Source organism: Hypanus sabinus, chromosome 8 (assembly GCF_030144855.1).
Source record: "Hypanus sabinus isolate sHypSab1 chromosome 8, sHypSab1.hap1, whole genome shotgun sequence".
Lineage (NCBI taxonomy): Eukaryota > Metazoa > Chordata > Chondrichthyes > Myliobatiformes > Dasyatidae > Hypanus > Hypanus sabinus.
Genome location: NC_082713.1, coordinates 48,994,122 through 49,016,231, shown reverse-complemented (window position 1 = coordinate 49,016,231; position 22,110 = coordinate 48,994,122). Strand labels below are relative to the sequence as shown.

General features: G+C 39.4%; 1 protein-coding gene across 8 annotated transcripts in view; it reads right to left on the bottom strand.

Moving 5' to 3' along the window:
• LOC132398118 (probable E3 ubiquitin-protein ligase MID2) overlaps positions 1-22,110 on the bottom strand; it is a 248,902-nt gene that overhangs the window by 19,554 nt on the left and 207,238 nt on the right. For 7 of the 8 annotated variants that reach the window (XM_059977125.1, XM_059977129.1, XM_059977122.1 and 4 more), the window contains 3 exons: positions 17,283-17,390; positions 5,686-5,834; positions 1,803-1,930 (listed from right to left, as the gene is read on the bottom strand). In XM_059977125.1, coding sequence (XP_059833108.1) covers positions 1,803-1,930; positions 5,686-5,834; positions 17,283-17,390 — 385 coding nt within the window. The remainder of the gene's footprint in view (positions 1-1,802; positions 1,931-5,685; positions 5,835-17,282; positions 17,391-22,110) is intronic. The other variant, XM_059977127.1, reaches the window with a different exon arrangement.

The window sequence follows — 22,110 nt, the reverse complement described above, 5'->3', positions numbered from 1 at the left end:
AAAGAAAGAGTCAAACCAATCCTTGGTCACAGGGAAATCTGCTTCATTGCTTTGGCAAGACTATTCTTTTAGCACAGTGAAAATAATCATTAATGGATGTGGAATTGAAGAAGTATCAAAATGAACAACATTATCTTGTGGAAAAACTATCCAGACGGGTAGGCAGCTATGATACACCTTTTTGCCCATTCTCCCCAGATTCCCATCAACTCTTCTCCAGATTCTACCCACTCACTGAGATGCCAGGAAAAAATTACAGTGGCCAATTAACCTGCACAACTTTGAGGAAAAAGGAGAAATCCACATGGTCACCTACATTCCTTCGAGACAAAGCAATGGATAAACACCATCCACACTGTCTTCACTTAATCTTTCGAATATACCAGCATGATAAGTGAACCAGTGTCAGTTTTCTCTCTAATGCCAACATCTCGAACATGAAGGACCTAATTACGTTCTGTTTATCCTTGTGGGCAGGCTGCAGCAGATGTTTTGCAGACTCCTGCAAAAGAGTTCTACTCTGAGCTCCAGCACAGGATGACATTATGAATGGACAGAGGAAAAGATTTTAGGATGTTTTCAATTCCGGTTTGAATATATGTAACACCTTCACTGAACTCTGGGAATTCATTTCTCTTCTTAAATGAGACTTCCTGGGTAAATATATACTTCTGTGATCTATTATCAGTCACTTTATGTTTGTGTTGCTTAATTATTCACATCAAATCGGTTACTTTCACATTTAGACTACAGCCCCACAAAATTAATGAAGCCTATTAGCACGCTTTTCTCTTTCAGAGTCCTCGATAAGTGAGGGAAGAGAAAGTGTATATTTATCACCATTTGTCTGTCATAAGGAGTTCTTCTGCCTCAACCTTTTGTCATATTTTTATCAGTCTGCTGGGGGAATAGTGGAATTTAAAACCATATGTTGTAATTAAACTTCTGAACATCTTACTTGTGCCCACCGTATTAAAAAAAAATTGTCATCTCTGCTGTGAAATAGCATTTCAGTTGGCTTAGCAATGTTCAGTCATCAAACAGGGACTCCAGTTAAACTGGTTCTTGGCCCTATAATAAGCCACCTAGATCTCACTTTATCTGGAGACCCGACTGAGAGAATAAATTACAATTGTACTATAGTGGATTAATGCCAGAGTTATGTCATGCTTTGGTGGTATCATCTTGCTAATAGCAGTATTCCCATAACATCAAGGTTCACTGATGTAGACTCCGAATTGAATTTTGCAGATTATTTCTGAAATGACTACTGCAGTGATTTTCTGCCAGGTCAGAGCTAACTGCAAACAATTTGCTGCACAGTAGCAATTCATCTCACAGATTTCACTCTGTTGATGCCTGGAGTCTTCAATCAAATTTATGAGGAGAGTGTGCATAGAGCATATGCTGTGAGTCTTCCCTGGTAGATCTGATCCATCAGAAATGACACCCAGTGGTTTGGTAAGTGCAGAGATTTAACACAAGATTCCAGGGAGTTCAGCAGTGATTGCTTGAAGAAAGGAACACAATACCAAACCTAACAAATATGCATGGGGAATAAGCAGTTACCCACTGTCACAAGAGATGTGGTTGCACATCTAAGTGGATTTAGGTTGCTTGGCTGAGACTGTATCTTGAAAAAGATGTGGAAAAAATCCAAAGTGCTTTTGTAATTATGGAGCTTGTTGTACATGGCAAAGCTAACTCTCATCAATGTATGCAACTATGTAATCTCATGGAAGATAGATATTTTTTCCTGTGGGTTGGTAATAAACCACATAAAATTCTTCTAACAATATTACCTGTGAGATAGTCAAGGCTTTCTAGTAACTTCTTTTCTCTTGTAAAATCCAGAGTAAAGTTTTCAAAAGCTTCATTCAAATTGATATCTGGGATTAGGACTTGAGACGATGCTGTTGCCATAGCAACCCTGAAAAACACAGCAAGATCATCAAGAGTTAAACAATATTGGAAGTATCTTACACAAAGCAATTTTCTTCTTAAATGCCACTTAACATTTTGAGTTTGCTGTTTTTATCCTTTTCACAGTAATGAGGAAGCTAATCAGCATTTTATCGCAATTTGAACTGCTGTAATTTGTATTTGCTATTTCACGATCTCTCTTGGACATCGACTTGTCTTGGGATGCAATAATGTCAAACTTGCAGCACCAATAAACAATATATGGAACTGAATTAGTATAGAAAGACCCAGTGAGGAATCCACATACATTAGCACATACCATATTCAATAGGATAGATCTTTCAACAAAGCATCAGGACTTGCTGGATTTGCTTGTGTTGCTCTGCTTCTAGCACTGACAAGGTGATGAAGCAATTAGGAAGGAATAGGATGCTGGAATAATAAAGTGCTCCAAAGCTTGATCCTGTTCAGTGGCTCATAGGGTCAGAAAATGCAAAAAAAAAACAGCTTTAGCTGATTCCATGTGTGAAAGACGAGGGTTTCTTCAACATTTCTCTGGAACAGTCCACTCACTGTCCCCTGACACTTCAAAGTGACCACCATCATCCTGGTGCCCAAGAGGGCAACACTAACTTGCCTCAACAACTACTGTCCAGTGGCACTGACAACAATAATAAAGTGCTGGTTTTTGATTGCATTAAATTCCAGCTTCCTGCTACATTGGACCCTTTCCAGTTTAGTTATCCCTCATATCAGACGACTGATGATGTCATTGCCTCCGCATTACACTCCATCCTGTCCCATCTGGAAAATGGTCCCTCATGTGCCAGGATGCTGTTTAACGGCTTTGGCTCAGTATGCTATGTGATCATACCTCAGAAGCTGACGGGTAAACTGTCTTCACTAGGTCTCATCACCTCTCTCTGTAACTAGATCCTGGACTTCTTGACATAAAGGCCACAGTCAGTCCAGCTCTTGCTCCATCACACTCTGCTCCCCAGTTCTGTGTGTTCAGCCTGCTGATGTTCACTCTGCTGACACATGACTGCACTGCTAGATCCAGTTCAAACCAAATCATCAAATTCACTGATGACACAACAGTGGCTAGCTTCATCAAAATGAGACGGCATACAGAGAGGAAGCAGAATGGCTAGTAGAATGGTGTGAGCACAGCTTGACTCTCAACATGAGCAAGACTTAATAGCTGATTGTGGACTTTAGGAAGTTGCAGGGTGACCACTCCTCATCATACACACACGGCTCCTCTGTGGAGAGCATTAAGAGCATTGGGTTTCTGGGGGTGCACATAATGGACAGCCTCACCTGGTCCCTCAACACTTCCTCTCTGGTCAAGACCGCACAGCAGCATTTCCACCTCCTGAAGAAACTGAGGCAAGTGAGGCTCACATCCTTCCATTCAAACCAAGTTTCGCAGGACTGTCACCTAGAGTGTCCTGACCTGCTGCATCAGAGTCTGGTATGGGAATTGCAAGGCATCTATCTGACCACAAGTCCCTACAAAGAGATATTTATCAGAAGCGCTCTGTATGCAGGGCCTTTGGCATTGTCAATGATCTCTCCCATCCATCCACTAATCCCTCTGACCACCTACAATCAGCCAGGAGGTACCATAACATTAGGCATGAACAGTGTAATGATCATGTATAAAGCACCAGTAATGTTATACTGTTTACTTTTTAAGTTGTGTCATACGTGTGCCTTATTGTTTAATTCATTTGTGATAGTATTACGTTATGTGTGAGTTATATGTACTGTGTTGTGCACTTTGGTCTGGATGAACTTGGCAGTGTATATGTGTAAGGTTTACAATAAACTGAATTTGAACTTGAACATGAATTTTTAAAGCAGATTTGAAAACCAAAGCATTATAATTCAGAAAGTTTTTTGATTCATACTAAGGTATATAAAATATTAAATCCTGTACATAAATTAACCAGGGTATTTCTTCTAATTTCTGGTTTATCATGAAGTAGAATACAAATTAAGATTAGTAAAATATAAATTTAAAAATTGATATGATTTAATAAGTTATAAATACTTCTAGTAAATGCACAAGTATAAAGGTAAAATAATTTTACAAATTAATTCAATACTGTTGTAGTTGTATTGCATACTGGAAACATTAAATTTAATTGGCTGAAGGCTTTTCCTTGCAATTAAATTTCTTTTGAAATAAAACAATACAGAATTTTCTGCCTGCATAGAATCACTGGCAGAGGTATAATTTCTTTCAGTAAAGACTTTAATCAGCACTGAGTACTGAAGATGCAAGTGTGTTTTGACATCTTTGAAGTCAATTCTCTGGAGTTGCCTACATACGTAAGCAACAGAAAAACCGAGTTTACTTTCTGCTCAGTGATGGGCTGTCCTGTAGGCATTACTACTGCTCCAGCATAGTGCTTGATTATTGAGACACCGGCTGTTTAATTTATTCAAGTATGAACTATTCAACTTCCACAGCAAGTTTGCCACAAAACTAAATATTCAGATTCTTAAATGGATATTTCAGTTGTTCTTTCTTTTAAGGACATTTTCATCTGCTGGAATGGTCCACTCTAGCCATTCTGTGCTGTATTTACTTGGCCAACATTAACACTGCAGCGGGCTTGGTGTGGACTGTCTTTCTAATGGACTAAATTTCCACTAACTTTTTAAATTACTATTGAGTCATGTACTTGGCCAAAGTACCTGACCTCACTCAGCAATGGCATCATTAACTGGGTGCAAGAGGACCGGAGACTAATGCTAGGAACACCTTTCCTGAAATCACTCAACTTTGATTTAACAACTGCAACTTTGTCACTACTTGGAAAAGGCTGACATTTTGGATTGCACATGCTCATTGCTCTCTACAGGAGAAGAATCAGTTAAAGAATTAAACAGTTAGCTATCTGACACTTGTGGAACTATGTTGCAACTTGCTTTAGTAAGAAAGAACATAAAATAAAAATGTTGTTAATAAACATGTAATCAATTCAATCAGAACTTTATTACCAGTTTTACTTTTGTTACAGAAGAACCGAATTTGGTTTTGTTGCTTTTCATGATCTATCAGTTAAATGCTTTCATTTCACATTCTTAAAATCTATCAGCTATAACTTGGTTCAAATAAGTCTCTAAAAGGATATTGAAATCCTTGCATATTCTAAATCGGATACTGATTATTCCATCACATAACCTTCTGCAGATCCACAAGATGGTCCATATTGGAATATTTTGTCAATAATTGAGCCCTTCAAAACAAATCTTGTTTGGCATTCTTCCAACAGTTCATTGGCCATGCAATGTTCAGTATAGGCTGTTGACCGAGTGGAGTCGGTGCCTGAGGATCAAGCTCTGATCTGAGCAGAACTAACTGATGTCAGCTGGGATTGGGACTGTGACCAACATCGACGCTCTTTAGCCAGGGAAGGGAAAAATCTGAGTAAGAATATTTCCTTCTGATAACCTTCAGTTGATTTTGGGAATGTAGGCATAATATTAGGTTTGATTCATATGTACTCCAAGGAAAATTGAGCCAAATTCTGTTGTTCTCAATTTAAGCTGTCACATCAGTGGCTACTGATGGGCGTTGCCTGTAAATCTATCACAAAGCACAATTCCATTCTTCAGGAAAGGAGAATAGGAAACTAATGTGAGAAATAATCCTTTTAAACGTCTATGGGGAGTTGTTTATTTTTTAGTACTTTTATTCTGTCTCACCTATACTACTTCCAACATTTCTAGAAAAGTCTAGCTCACCTTTCTGTTACGTTTTTTGCTGTTTGCAAGAAACGCGCATGATCGTTTTCCTTCAGGCTTTGCTCGGCTTGACTGATGAGAGACCCTGACCGCTCCAAGCACTGTCGGCAGTTTGCTATCTGCTGTGCTAGTTTCCTCAACTTCATAACCTTGAAGAGGAGCAGATAAAGAAAATAAATATACGAGGCATAAAAGTCAAGGAGGCAGGCTCATTTATCAAGACCAGTATAACCTGCTGCTGAAGAAAACATACACCACTTTATCCATATTTTGATTGCTTATGTTGAAATTCTGTTTGGTGTAAAACCACAGGAGCATGAATTCAAATTCTGCATGTTCAAATTTCCAGTCATAATATGTTTGGATGGGAAATCAATGATTCGTGTGCATACTTAAAAGCCCTATCTGACCATTTGAAATGGAAAGTTAAAAATCACTGATTCTGCAATAGAGTAGGTAATAAATTAATTAAAAGTCTACAATTAGTTCTGGTGCTTCCTGATTTGGAAGAGGGGTTATACAGGAATTTTGTCAGATTTGACATTTCTGAATAAATAATCGTCATAGTTAATAGTGATCCCTGCCTCCTACATCTCAATCAGATGGAGATTAGCAATGTCAGCAATGAGTGAACAACCTTGGTGAGCAAGTAATTAAACTGTAGGATTAGCCTGTAAATAATTGCCATTAAAGGAGGACTAATCTACAGACCTAGCTGCAGAACAAGTGACACTGATGGACTGTTGAACATAAAGAAATTCTGGTTATTATCAGAGTTCATTGCTGTTCATGCAATAGTTCTTAAATTTCTGTCTTAAAGCTACATAAGCAGTGGTTAATTATCTATAGTGATTGATTCTGGCTTTTGGGAGAATACTTCTGCAAGTCAAACAATTTTTTTTACAGTTTTGTTGAAGTAATTGCTTATTATCATATTAATATCTTCTTCACAATAAAAATGGATTATTGTAATAGGAAAACTCCAGTGCAGAATATTAAAGTCTTGTTGAGATGTTGTAATAAAACAATAACACCATAAGACATAGGAACAGAATTAGACCATTCAGCCCATAGTTTGCTCCAGCATTCAATCATGGCTGATTAATTCTCCCTCTCAACATCATTCTCCTGCATTCTTCTCATAACATTTGATGCCCTTACTAATCAAGAACCTCTCAACCATCACTTTAAATATATCCAATGACTTGGCCTCCACAGTCATCTGTGGCAATGAATTCCACAGATTTACCACCCACTTGATAAGCAAATTTCTCTTCATTTCTGTTCTAAAGTTACACCCTGTACTCTGATGCTGGCCCTCAGAACCTGGACACTCACACTTTTGGAAATATCCATTTCAGGTCCACCCTATGTAGGCTTTCCAATATTTGGAATGCTTCAATGAGATCTCCCTTATTCTTCTAAACTCTATTGAATACAGGCCCAGAACCAAAAAACAGATCTTATACTTTAACCCTTGTTCTTGTTACCCTCCTCTGGAACTTCTTTGATGCCAGCACATCCTTCTGTCAGATATGAATTCCAAAACTTCTCATAATACTCCCAATGTGTTCTGGCCAATGCCTCATAAAGGCTCAGCATTACATCCTTCTTTTTATATTCTGGTCCTCTTGTACTGAATGCTAACATTGCATTTGCCTTCCTTACTGCTGACTCAACCTGTAAATTAAACTTTAGTGAATCTTACACTAGGATTCCCAATTCTATTTATCCACCCATTTCTGAGATCACTCCCCACTTAGAAAATAGACCAACAGACCAATACACCTTTACAAGAAAAGACCCCCTTTAATCCCACCCTTTGTCTTCTGCCAGTTAACTAATCTTCTGCTCATCTGATTATCTTTCCTGTAATAACATGGGGTCTTAGCATGTTTAGCAGCCTCATGTGTGACACTTTGTCAAAAGCCTTCTGATAGTCCACTTAATAACATGCATTGACTCTCCTTTGTTATCCTGCCTGTTATTTTCTCAAAGAATTCCAGCAGATTCGTCAGGCAAAATTTCTCCTTAAGGAAACCAGGATGACTTCGGCCTATTTTGTTGTGTGTATACAAGTACCCCGAAACCGCAGTCTAAATTATGGATTCCCAACATCTTACCAACTACTGAAATCAGGCTAACATGCCTATAATTTCCTGTCTTTTGCCATCCTCCTTTCTTAAAGAGTGGGGCAACATTTGTGATATTCCAATCCTCCAAAACCTTTGCAGAATCTAGTGCTTCTTGAAAGATTACGTATGTCCCACAATCACTTCAATTATGACTTGCAGAACACTGGGGTGTATCTATATAGACTACCTGATGTATCTACCTTCAGTCTTTTTAGCTTCCCAAGCACCTTCTGCTTAGTAATAATAACTATATTTACTTCTTACCGCTGACTATATTGAATTTCAGGCATTCTACAGATGTCTTTCACAGTGAAGGCTGATGCAAAGTACTAATTAAGTTTGTTCTCAATTCCTTTAATCTCCATTACTGCCCCTTCAGTGTACTTTTCCAGTGTTTTGATGTCCATACTTGGATCTCTTTTATCTATATATATATGAAAAAACTTTTTGTGTCCTCTTTCAGTTAACTTACATTCATATTTCATCTTTTCTCTCCTTACTACCTTTTTAGTTGTCTTTCATTGGATTTTAAGTGCCTTCCAATTCTTTACTTTCCCACTAATTTTTGCTATTTTATATGCCCTCTCTTTTGCTTTTATGCTGTCTTTGACTTCCCTTGTCAGCCATGGTTGCCTCATTCTCCTTTTAGATTGCTGCTTCTTTTTGGGATGAACCGATCCTGTGTCTTCCAGATTACTTGCAGAAACTCCACCCACTCCTGCTCTATAGTCATCCCTGCTAGTGCCAGATCCATCTAAATTTGACCAGTCCTCTCTTATGCTTCCGTAGTTAGCTTTGCTCATCTGTGATGCCAATACATCAGATTTTACCTTCTCCCTCTCAAATTGCAGGGTGACCACTATCATATGATGATTACTTTCTCCTAAGGGTTCCTTTACATCAAGGTCCCTAATCAACTCTGGTTCATCATTCAAACCACCAATGCAGAAGTGTCTTTTTCCAAATGGGCTTAAACACTAGCTGCTTTAAAAAGCCATCTTGAAGGCACTCTATAAATGCCCTCTCTTGGATTCCAGCACCAAGCTGATTTTCAGAATTACCTGAATATTTATATCCCCCACGACTATTGTAACATTGCTCTTTTTATGTACCTTTTCTCTGTCCTGTTAGTATTTGCACCTCGCATCCGGAAGTTGTGTATGTATTCAAAACTAGAATTACCCATGTTCTCAAATACAATACAGTGGCTCAGTCCAAAGATGCCATTTGGGCACTGTGTATGGAAAAGACTTCAGCTCAGTTATTTCAGAGGCTCCGTAGTTAGTAGTTACTGCCTCAAAACTCGTGACCCATATCAATTCTGATTTCCAGTACTGTCTGCATGTGATTGTGTGGGTTTCCTTCCTATTCAAAACAAACATTGGTAGATTAATTGGTCATTGTAAACTGCTCATGGTGAGCAACTTAATTGATGAGATAATATGGGGAGAATGAAATAGGGTTGGGGATGCTTGACGGATGACATGTACTCGGTAGGCTGAACAACTGTACACTCCATGATTAAAGAAATGCTACCAAGCCAAGTTAAAAGTTATGATAAATCCACCCCATCCTCATCAGTTGTTGGTTGTTCTAAAGGTGCCTGATCTGTAAGTTTTGTTCATTTGACTGTCAATACATACCCATAGCATTTAATGACTGTTATTCATCTCCAAAGCTCCTGTAGACCTCTGTAATTTCTAAAATTTGCTACTTCACTTCTTTATCTAGCTTTTTCTTTATTTCTCTGGAGTACTTTATTGAAGAGACTAATGTTAATGAATATTTCATTGACCAAATTAGATACTAATATAACAAATGCAGTTGCTGCAGAAGTAACGATTTGCGGAAACTAAAGAGTTGATTTATTCATCGCACTGTTTCTAAGCAACCACAGGATCATGTTGAAAACCTTTAACGATAGTAGTATACCTGGGGATATGGCTTGCAGAGATAGCACAGCTTGCAATTTGCCAATATATTTTTAAAAAATAATTTCCTGCTTTTCCTTAAGAAGAGAAAATTCTCCATCAATATTATTCTGTTGTTTATGCCATGGGGGTCCATTTCCACTTCCACACTGCCACTTTTAAGCTAAATTATCTATGCTCTTTAAATGGATGAGGGCTTGCAAATGCAATACAGTTCAAATCATTCTACTAGATCTAAAAGTAAAATCTGACCACTAATGACAAACTACTTATTGTGTTACATGAGGATGTCAACTAGATGTTCTAATTGGGAACCAAATGTAAATACTTCATTGTGGAACAAGGATTTACATGATCCCAATTCAACCATTGATGTGAAGTACAGGGATTCTGAGGCCCCATTAGATGCAGAATACTAAGGTCAGAAGATCTTAAAGATGAGCTTTATTTGTCACATGTACATTGAAACATCGAACAGAATGAAACATGTCATTTGTGTCATTGCCCAACACAGTCCAAGGATGTGGTGGGGGCAGGCCGCAGTTGTGGCCATGCTTCTGATGCCATACCCACAACTTACTAACCCTAATCTGTATGTCTTTGGAATGTGGGAAGAAACCAGAGCACCATGAAGAAACCCATGTGGTAACAGGGAGAACGCACAAGATCCTTACAGGAAGCAAGGGGAATTGAATCTTGATGGCTGGTATTGTAAAATGTTGTGCTAACCGTTATGCTACCTGTCTGTGGTAACTATCTGTATTGTGCTAAACAAAGCTGTTTTGCATTTTATCTCTAAGTGCATCTACTTTAGTATTAAGAGTACATTAATTAAAAGGTTTGAGATCAATAGTCTTAATTTCTTTCAAAGACAGGAAAAGGTCTTGTAACACTTTCCATTGTTGCAAACTGCTGTGGCACAAGGAAAATCATACTTCATGGATGATAGAAGATTATAGCTGGGAGCTTCATGTCCAAGGATGCACATTCTGTCTAAGGGACAGGTTGATAGGCAGAAGGGATGGCATGGCTCTGTTGGGAAAAAAATGAAATCAAATCATGAGAAGGAGGTGACATAGGATAGGAAGGTGCTAAATTGTGGGTAGTGCTAAGGAACTGAAAGTGTAAAAAGACCCTGATGGGAGTTAAATACAGACCCCCAAACAGTAGTAAGGATGTGATCTACAAATTACAATGGGAGATTGAAAATGCATGCTAAAAGGGCAATTTTAGGATAGTTATGGGGGATTTCAATATGCAGGTAGTCTGGGAAAATCAGGTTGGAGCCAGATCCCAGGAGAGGGAATTTGTAGAATGCCCTGGAAATGGCTTTTTAAAGCAGTTCATAGTTGACCCACTTAGGGGATCAGCTATTCAGGATTGGGTGTTGCATAATGAACCAGAATTGATTAAAGAGTTTAAGGTAAAGGAACCCTTGCGGAAGTAATCATAACTGAATTCACCCTGAAATTTGAGAAGGAGAAGCTAAGGTCATGCCTGACATGCAAGGTGGTGATGAGAATGGTCACAGCGGCACCTACGAGGTCAACAAAAGGTGCTACCATTATACTTAAATGTTGGAGGTACATCCAATGATCACAAAATACTGCTATACGTTTAAAAACTCAAAGGACTGCAGGTCTACACCATCAGCGAGTTGCTTGCTGGTGGAGATAATGAAGCAGCTGCACTAAGTGCTGCTGTCTGAGTCAATGGAGGCTTACAGTCAAATAGCGAGTGGCCATCACGGTCACTTTTCTTGTGATTGCAAGACCCCTTTGCACATTGCTAATCTGGTACGTCACAAGTCCAGTTCTCTGACTTACTGGATGCGAGCGGGGTGGTTGGTGGGGGCCAAGTCCTCAGTCGTAGCAAGGACTAGCCCTGAAGCCACGATGTCGCCTGCTTGCAGCCACCTGGAGTGAGGGGTTGAAGCCATTGCACTTCACCAGGGATGGTGTGGCACAGTTTCCAGAACGGAGTCCGAGCTTCCCTCCTAGGGTTTCGCTCAGCAGAAGACAAGTTCTGTTGTTGTCAACTGCAAAAATGTTTGTGGCATTCAATGGACTTGGGGCTCAAGCTGTGGTCTACTGGGGGTGGCGTAGCACAGTTGTGGCAACTGAGGATTTAAAATGGACTGAGTGGTCTGGGCTATATACATATATATTTGTCTGGTTCTGGTTCTACTAATCGATACGTGCTTGTATATGAGATGACTGGGCCTCAGAGCCATGCTGTTGCCTGGTGGTCATTTCACAGATGATATCAGTGGGCTGGGCGGGGGGGGTAGTCTAGACTATATTTTATATATAAGCAATGCATATTCCACATTATTGTATTTTTACTGATATTCTATGTAAGTTTTTTGACTTGTGTGTATCAAGCTGCAGCGTTGCAGGGGGTAGGAGGGGTATGGTGGGCCTTGAGACATGATTGTGATCTTTTGTGTGCTTACTGCATGTGTTGGTAACTTTGCAACTTGACCCCGTCGTAACGCTGTCTCATTTGGCAGCATTCATAAATATACATATATGGTTAAATGACAATTAAATTGGAATTGAAAGTCAGTTGTTATCAGTATTACAGGGGAATTACACAGGCATGAGAGAGGAGCTGGCCAAAAGTGATTGGAAAGAAATATTAGCAGGGATGCCGGTAGAGCAGGAATGGCTGAAATTTCTGGGAGCGATTCAGAAGGCATAAGATATATAAACATCCTAAGGAGAAAGAAGTATTCTAAAGGCAGGATGACACAACCATGGCTGATAAGAGAAGTCAAACCCAACATAAAAGCCAGCAAGAGGGCTTATAATAGAGCAAAATTAATGGGAAGTTAGAGAATTGAGAAGCTTTTAAAAACCAAAAGAAGGTAAGTCATAAGGAAGCAAAAGATGGAATATGAAGTTAAGAAAGCCAATAATATTAAAGAGGATGTCAAAAGTTTCGATATAGAAAATGTAAAAGAGAGGTGAGAGTATTTATTGCACTGCTGGAAAATGATGCTGGAGAGGTAGTAATGGGGGACAAGGAAATGGCCAACAAACTGAATAAGTATTTTGCATTCGTCTTCACTGTGGAAAACACTAGCTGTATGCTGAAAGTTCGAGAATGTCAGGGAACATGAGTGTGTGAAGTTGGCATTAGCAGGAAGAAGTTTCTTGGGAAACTGAAAGGTCTGAAGATACACAAATCACCTGGACCAGGTAGTATACATTCCAGAGTTCTGAAAGTCGTGGCTGAAGAGATTGTGGAGGCATTAGTAATTATCTTCCAAGACTCAAATTGATTTTGGCATGTTTCCATAGGAATGGAAAATTGCAAATGTCACTCCAAGCTTCAAGAAGGGAAAGAGCTAGAAGAAAGGAAATTATAGGCCAGTTAGTCTGACCTCAGTGGTTGGGAAGATGTTGGAGTCAATTGTTAAGGGTGTGGTTTTGGGGGACTTGGAGGAACATGATAAAAAAGGCCAAAGTCAACATGGTTTCCTTAAGAAAAAATCTTGCCTGACAAATCTGTTGGGAATTCTTTGAAGAAATAACAAGCTGTATAGACAAAGGAGAATCAGTAGATGTTGTGTACTTTGATTCTCAGAAGGCGTTTGACAAGCTGCCACACATGAGGCTGCTTAATAAGTTAAGACCCCATGGTATTGCAGGAAAGATACTAGCACGGATAGAAGATTGGATAATTGGCAGGAGGCAAAGAGTAGAAATAAAGGGAGCCTTTTCTGATAGGCTGCCAGTGATTAATAATGCTCCACAGGGGTTTGTGTTGGGACTGCTTCTTTTTACAGTATACGTCAATGACTTAGATGATGGAACTGATGGCTTTGTGGGCAGGTTTGCAGATGATATGAAGACAGGTGGAGGGGCAGATAGTTTTGAGGAAGCAGAGAGGCCAACAAAGGACATATACAGTTTAGGAGAATGGGCAAAGAAGTGTTGGATGGAATACAGCGTCAAGAAATGTATGGTCATGTAATTTGATAGAAGAAATAAAAGCATAGACTATTTGGAGAGAAAATTCAAATGTCTAGGTGCATAGGGGTTTGGAAGTCCTTGTGCAGGGTTCCCATGGTTTAATTTGCAAGTTGAATTGGTGGTGAGGAAGGCAAATGTGATGTTAGCATTCACTTGGAGAGGATTAGAATACAAAAGCAAGGATGGAATGTAGGGCTTTATAATGCACTGGTGTGATCTCACTCAGAGTATTATGATAAGTTTTGGGTCCTTTATCAAAAAAGGATGTGCTGACATTGGAGGTGGTTCAAAGGAAGTTCACAGAAGTTATTCTGGGATTGAAAGACCTCTTAATTGGCTCTGGGCGTCTACTTGCTGGAATTCATAAGTATAAGGGGTGTCCTCATTGAAACCTATCAAATGTTGAATGGCTCGATAGAGTGGATGTAGAGAGATGGGGGAGTTTAAGGCCAGAGGACACAGCCTCAGAATAGAGGGGTATCCTTTTAGAACAGAGATGAGGAAGAATCTCTCTAGCCAGAAAGAGCTGAATTGGGGGAATTTATTGTGTATATTTAAGGCTGAGATTTATTGATTCTTGATTAGTCAGGGCATGAAGGGATATGGGGAGAAGATAGGACATTGAGGCTGAAAGGGAAAATGGATCAGCGATGATGAAATGGCAAAGAAGATTCAATGGGCCAAATAGACTATTTCTGCTCCTATAAATCAAGGTCTTATGCTCTTATAAATAATCACCCTGACATCTGTGAATGAGGTGATTATTTATAATAAAAATGGCATTAAGATTTTCTTTACTGATATTTCCTCTTTATTGATTACATAATTACTGCATTTGTTACTTTTGTGACCTTTAAATGTTGTGTTAGATATAGTACAGGAATGTATGTAGAGTTTAGATAATCTTGTAGAGATTAGGACCAAGGGTACAACTTAAGGATGTGCTGCATCAAGACGGCAATACCTACAATCAAAAATCCCCATCATATGGGCTATGCCATCTTTTCACAGGTACCATAGGGCAGGAGGTCCCGAAACCTGAAATTCCACATTCCTGGGTTCAATAAAACTCCTGCATGGATGGTCCACAGCCCAACTGCAAAAGGAGGAGGATTAGGCAAGAGGCTAGCAAAACCATCTTGTAAAAACCCAGAGCTGCAGAAGTGCCAACAGAAGCTCCAAGAACCTCATCCCTGGTAGAGGAAAGATCGTCGAAGATGTGTTTCTAAGAGGTTGACTATTGGTGGATCTTCAGGTGTTTGTAGAAGCCGATCCAGGATCCACATATTCTGGTGCAGTGTGGACATGAATAAGTGGTGACTGTGGTTAGTGGCTGGATCTTTTGGTTGTCAGTCTCTTCTTTTGCAGTTGCTGCTCTCTCAAATACTGCAGCTCTCTCCTGAATAGATTTCCTCCAGATGCATCTATTGAGTGCAATGTCTTCCCAGTTTTTAGATGTAATTTTTAATTTCTTCAGGCTGATATTGAGGGTATCTTTGAAGTGTTTCCTTTTCCCACCAGGGGCTTGCTGACCTTCCTTTAACTGGGAGTAAAAGATCTATTTGGGGAGACGTGAGTCAGGCATCCAAATGACATGACCTATCCATCGAGGTTTGTGTTGCTTTATCATGGTGGAGATGCTATTCCAGTTGGCCTCCAGTTGTACTGGAGTACACAGGTGTTAGTGCATCTGTCCTTCCAGCTGATCCTCAAAATCTTTTGCAAGGTTATTTGATAGTATTGTTCCAGGGCTTTTGGATGTCTAACTGTAGATAGTCCATGATTCAGCTCCATACAGTAATGTAGGAAGGACGTCTGCTTTATAGACCTGAAGTTTTGTTTGGATCTGTAGGTTGTGGTCTTCAAAGGCTCTTTTTTTTGTAAGCTTGTATAGGCTCTATTAGCACTACACATGTTGATCTGAATTGATGTCTGCTTTTGAGGAGAGAATACTGCCAAGGTAGGGTAAGTGGTCAACATATTCAAGGGCAAAATCATCATGTTTATGGAGGGCTGGAGAAATCATCATGTTTATGGAGGGCTGGAGAAATGGTTGTTGGATAGTGGCTGATATGCTACCTGTATTATGGTCCCGACTGTTAATTCCTCATTTTCTTCCTAATTTCCTTTGACAGCGACACACCTGGTTTTCATCAAGACCTGCAGTATAAGAATCCCGGCTTTGCACCCACTAGTTGCCAGATCGTTGGTTTTGCCAGTGTGGCAATTAACGTTTCCCGGCCGCTTAGGATTGTGTGTTCTATGTTTTGCTTCAGTACCGAGATTTAGCAGTGCAACTCAGTCTCTCCGAGTCAAGGTAAGTTTTCTTAGTTCAACTCGAGTTCTGAGGTTTACCTGTGAAGCTCTGTCTTTCTGAGTCAAGATAAGGATTCTAAGTTTACCCCAGAACCGAGATTTACCGGTGTAACTCTGTCTCTGAGTTAAGAAAAGTTTTGTCTGCCATTTCCCTTTCTACGCTCTGTGTCAAGATAAGTTCTGCCTGCCTTCTGCCTTCCTGCACTTCCTCCTGTTTGCCGTTCAACGCTCACGCCACGTCTGCATCCTAACTCAATCTCCATGCCCGTGTCCTGCGTCCTGGTTTGCCTCATTCATTGCAACAACCTGTGTCTTTTTTTATATTTAGAATAAGACCCAGGGCCTGATATGCCTTGGCAAAGGCCTTCAAGATATATCGGAAATATTCTTCAGAGTCTGCTGTGATAGCACTTTCATCAGCATTCTAAAGTTGCATAGTAGTGGTGATGCTGACCTTGTTTTCAGCCTTGAATTGGTCAATGTTGAAAATCCTGTTGTCCATTCGATACACATAATCACTACAATTTAACAACATTTTGAATACTTTGCCACCATGCACTGAAATGGACACTTTTTGTTCGGTTTATGTTTTCTTGTAAAAACAGTGCAATTTTCATTTATGTTTTTCTTGCGAATGTTGCTTTTATGATGCCATACACCAGAAATGCTGGTGCAAGTATGTTTTCTGTTATAATTGTACACATATGATAATAAACTGAACTTTGACTTTAATATGGCAGGCAAGAGGTCTTCATGATAAATGGGGGATTGAAATGAAAAAAACGAAAGCACAGCATTACTAAAAGTGCTTATGCAAGGCGATATGTTACAGTAATTGCATTAGGCATGAATAATTTTTTTAGCTGATGAATTGTTTGCAAATGAAGTTTATTCTTTGAAACCCTGAGAATGATTAGGTAAAAAAATCTTGTTTAATGGATGTAGTTTTGGAGTAAACACAAACAATTCAGTGGGTGTTCGATGGTCTTTTTGTGTTGGGTTCATTGTTGGGTCTCTTAAGGCTTGGAGAAAAGAACAAAACCTTAAGCTGCTCTTTGTCTATTTGAGTTAATCACTCAAACTTATCTTGAATAAACTTTGGTCTATTTCTATTTACTACAGCGTAAACATATACTGATTTCAAGATTGTTGCTTTCAAGAAAGAAGTAACCTGTTTCCTAATAGCCTGGCTTTTGACATTTTTATTTGGACAATTCACTCAGAAAAAAGCTTACCTTTCCTTCTTTTATTTTCACAGCAATGATCTGCTTCCTTTGTCTGATAATGTCCATCAGCTCATCGCATTCCTCTTTCAGTTTGTTCTCTTGTATTGCAGTGTTTACCTGTCAGCAAATATCAATAAACCTCTTATCTTCCATTCTTACAGAAATCATTGACTTTCAATTGGGCACTTTCAACCTTGCGACAAGCTTAGAGATAACATGGAAGTAGATCAATAACCACTGCTATATCCATTATTAAGCACTGCTGCTATTCTTCACATTTTGTCTGTGTATTGCTCCATTGAGTGTGATGAGTTACCACCACTTCACTGGATAGAATTCAGCTCCATTACCTATCGGACCTTGATGCTGTTTACTACATAATAACCCACTTAATCAGTACTTTGAGAATGGCTTAAATGTCCATTCCTGCGCAATAACAATGAAACCGTGCAGCACCTCCCTTCCCTTTTTTGACACCATGCCACTATATAGAAGATCAAAGGTACATGGTGCAAGAAGACGTTATTTGATTTCCCCTTTAAACCAATTAATATTGTTATTTGAATGTTGAACCAAATTCATCGAAGGCCCTACTGAACTTTGCTGTTGCTTTCAGAAGCGCAGGGAGGGGAAGGAGGATGGACATTTACCAGTCTACACTAGGGGGATTGGTGGTGAATCAAGTCAGCAGCTTTAAATTCTGATATTAACATATCAGATGACCTGTCCTCGCTCCAAGTCCACTCCATCTGGCGGTCTACCAACTCTCTCCATTCGCATCTTCTCTCCTCAACTCTCCCTGGCAAAAGACCGCAAAATCCCTGCTCCCAGACCAACAAGAAAGAACGTCTCTCTCACTGGATAGCCCCACCCATATTCCAAAGCCCCCATTATCTCTAATCATAATCCAAACATTGCTGCTACAGAGAAACCGTTACATTAGGAGTGAAACCTTGCAGTGTGTTACAAAAGCACGCCAGGATCTTCACTTTCTTAGGAGGTTAAGGAGGATTGGCATGTCATCAAACACTCTAACAAACTTAAACAGGTGTATTGTCGAAAATACTCAAGACTGGTTGCAAATGTGCAGAAAATAAGAAGTTGAAGAGGGTAATAAACACTACTGAAGACATCACAGACACATCCCTCCCCACCATTCCTAGTATGAGGTGCAACCTTAAATGGCAACACCTATCAACAAAGGTCTCTACCACCCAGGCCAGGCCATCTCTATGCAGTTATCATCAGGCTGGAGATACAGAAGCCTGAAGTCCCACATCACCAAGTTCAAGAACAGCGTCTTCCTGTCAGTCATTTGGTTCTTGAACAACCAGCAAAGGACTAATCATTATAGTTTAGCAACACTATGACCAATCTGATCAATTTGCACTGAAATGGACTTTGTTCCTTTTGTTCTAATTGTAAAATTGTGTGCAATATTTTTATTTGTGCCTTTTTTATAAATTCCGTTTATTTGATGCTGCTTTGCTTCAAGTAATTTTTTCTTTGCTCCTGTGCATAAATGTATTTGCGTACACAACCATAAACTTGACTTTGACACTGTGAAATGGTGCAAGATGAATCCTTACCAAACACCCAGGAATAAACAACAGGCAGTTCCTGAATGAAATTTTAAAAAATGATGCTAGAGCTAGATATGAATTGGATTTGAATTGGAAAATCATGATTTTTTCTGCTTTTCTCAGTTAAATGCTGCAAGTAGAACCACTGAAGTCAATTATAGCACATAGTAAAAAAAATTGACATGCCACATTCTCCTGCATGAATGTGATAGTAATGAAATTCCTATAATACCTATCCTGTGGCCTGAGGGAGAGTGATTTAATTCACGCTGTCATCTGTAAGAAGTTTGTACATTCTCCCTGTAACTGTATGGGTTTTCTCCCACATTCCAAAGATGTACCAGTTGGTCAGTTAATTGGTTATTGAAAATTGTCCCATGATTAGGTGAGGATTAAAGTGGGTGATTGCTGGATGGTATGGCTCGAAGGGACTCCATGCTGTACGTCAATCAATCAATAAATAAACAAATAGCTAAATGTGTACTGGGAATTCGATGGTGACTATTAAAATCCATTTCAAATATCATCCTTAAAGACTGTAGTTAAGAGAGGTGTTCTGTTCACTTACCATACACCTTCAAAACTTTGATTCAAAGCACTTGCAACAATCTTGCAAGCTAGATTTTAATTGCCTTGTGTATTGACTTACATCGAGATAGTACTTGATCGTTAAATTGGCCTGTTCATTATTTGCAGTATTCCTTCAATGACTTCTGAATTTTACCTATCTATTTGAAGTGTCAAGTTAAATAGTTACCTGTAAGTGGCCATGGCTTCTGAAACGATCTGTTACAGTGTACTGCAGTGGTCCTGGTGAATCTAGCGGCATAGCAACTAGAGAGATTTTGGAATCTAGTGGAGTGCTGACACAAAGATGTCTACTTAATTGCTACTCTGGTGAAACAGAGTCTCATAATTTTTAAGGTAAACATAGAAAAAGTGATTATTAATTTTTAGCAGTGTAATGCGATCCACAATCACACAGCCTTCACTATATTAAGTAAAATTTGCTGATCTGTTATCAGTGCCAAATGCCTTGTTATTCCAGTGGAATCCCATGGAGATTCATTCCTCTGGGGTGGTATCTGCATTGTTTTTCTGGAAAGAAAATTCTCCCTTTTCTCTACTATGGGCTCAAAAACCATCATTCCCGGCATGGTTGCCAACCTCAGACTGGCAACTGGTCATGAGGTTTTCACTCCACACCTATCATCTTGGGCAAATCTGTCCTACAGGAGTTCCATCAGCTGAGGTGATGTTTCCCACTATAAGAGCTTTTGCCATGGGACGAGACTGTGGAGTAAAGTAAACTCATTGCCGAGTGCAATGCATAAAGACAACAGAAGTGCTTAGTGTATATTTTCAGATATAAGACTATAAGACCTTAAGATATAGGACCAGAATTTGACCCATTGAGTCAGCATGGCTGATCCAATTTTCCCCTCAGTCTAAATCTTTCCCATGTATCACTCCATGCCCTGACCAATCAAGAATCTATCAATCTCTGCCTTAAATGTACATAAATACTTCACCTCCACAGCTGCTTGTGGCAAAGAATTCCATAGATTTACCACTCTCTGGCTAAAAAAACTCATCTCCATTCTAATAGAGCACCCCCTCTACTCTAAGGTTGTGTCCTCTAGTCTTAGACTCTCCCATCATAGGAAACATCCTCTCCACATCCACTCTATCAAGACCTTTCACCATTCAATAGGTTTCAATGAAGTCACCCCTCATTCTTCTGAATTCCAGTGAATAGGGGCCCAGAGCCTCATCATGTGACAAGCCATTCAATCCTGGAATCATTTTCATGAACTTCCTTTGAACCCTTTCTAGTTTCAGCACATTCTTTCTGAGAAAGAGGCCCAAAACTGCTCACAGAACTTTAAGTGAGGCCTCACAAGTGTTTTATAAAGTGACAAAACTTCTCCTTAAACAACTAATGATGTTGGGGGGGAAGAAGAGACGCAGCTCATGGTCCCTATCAGTCAGGTAAAGAGGAAACCTATTCTCATTGACAAACCCTTTTATAGGGAAGATAAGTTGTGTACTTTTTTTTTGCAAGTGACACAAAGTTATATCATGATTTATTATGGTTATAGGTGAACAGAAACAAAATTTCATCCAGTTTCTTCTGAAAGCTTTGCACTTTCTAAAACTCTTTCTTATTAGGCATTGAACAAGCCTCTGCTGTGGTATGTTACAAGGATTACCCATTCTTAATAACGATCAGTTAGGCACAGAGAGAATCGATATTTACTAATAAGTACCTTTATTGGCTTAGTTCACAAGCAAGTGAATTCACAAAATTGAATACCTATGTGTACACCCACTCAGTTCCCCTAACCCTCCATGAACAATAAAAGAAGAGAAAAGGTAATATCCAAGAAAAGCACTTCCGTTGCGCAGGCATTCCTCATGGTCCTGATGTGATCTCTATGTATTTGACATAGGATTCTCCACATCCATGATAGTTGGTCTCCAGAGCTGAGTGTGCTCCCAAAATCCTTGATTTTTATACTTTTCCTCTTCAGCTCATTCTATGATGTTTCAATTTCATCTGACTGACTTGTGTCAGATTCCCATTGGATGTGGTCCATAGCCACAAACACTATTGTTTCATTGCCTTCAACTTCAACTTTTTGCCATAGGTGACTTCTTTTGTTTTATTCAACTCTGTCTGGTTCATACCAGGTCACCCAGACATTAGGCCCAGATGACAAGATTACTTCTGCGAGCCTACCCTATCACACAATAAAAGCTTCTTATCTGAGAGTGATCTCAGGTCATTAGCAGAAACTCCTTGAGTCCATGTTCAATTGCTCTGATTAAGTTATTACAAAATAATAATCAGTTCATAAACCACTTCACAAAATGATGGTGGCAAGGACAGTCTCACAAAATGGCCACCTCCATTCCTGTTCATGGATTGTGGTTTTATCTATCCAACAGGTAGAATGGGAAAAGTACTAAGAGAGATTGACACAAGTGGCTGGCCTCGGGTGGACCCCAAATACGCTGACTTTGACAGGGGAAGGGATGGGCGCAAGCTAAGTAAGCTCCCTGGGCACACGAGGACAAAGTGTTAGAAACCTTATGGAAGGGCCTCAAACTTCGGCCTAGCAGAAAACAATGTATATATTTAAATATATAGTGCTTTTTATGTATAACAGTTGAACCTGGAAAAGCAAGCTGTTCCTCTTTGGTATAGCTAATGATAAACATTCTGAAGACTTGGTGGTTGAGAAGATAAG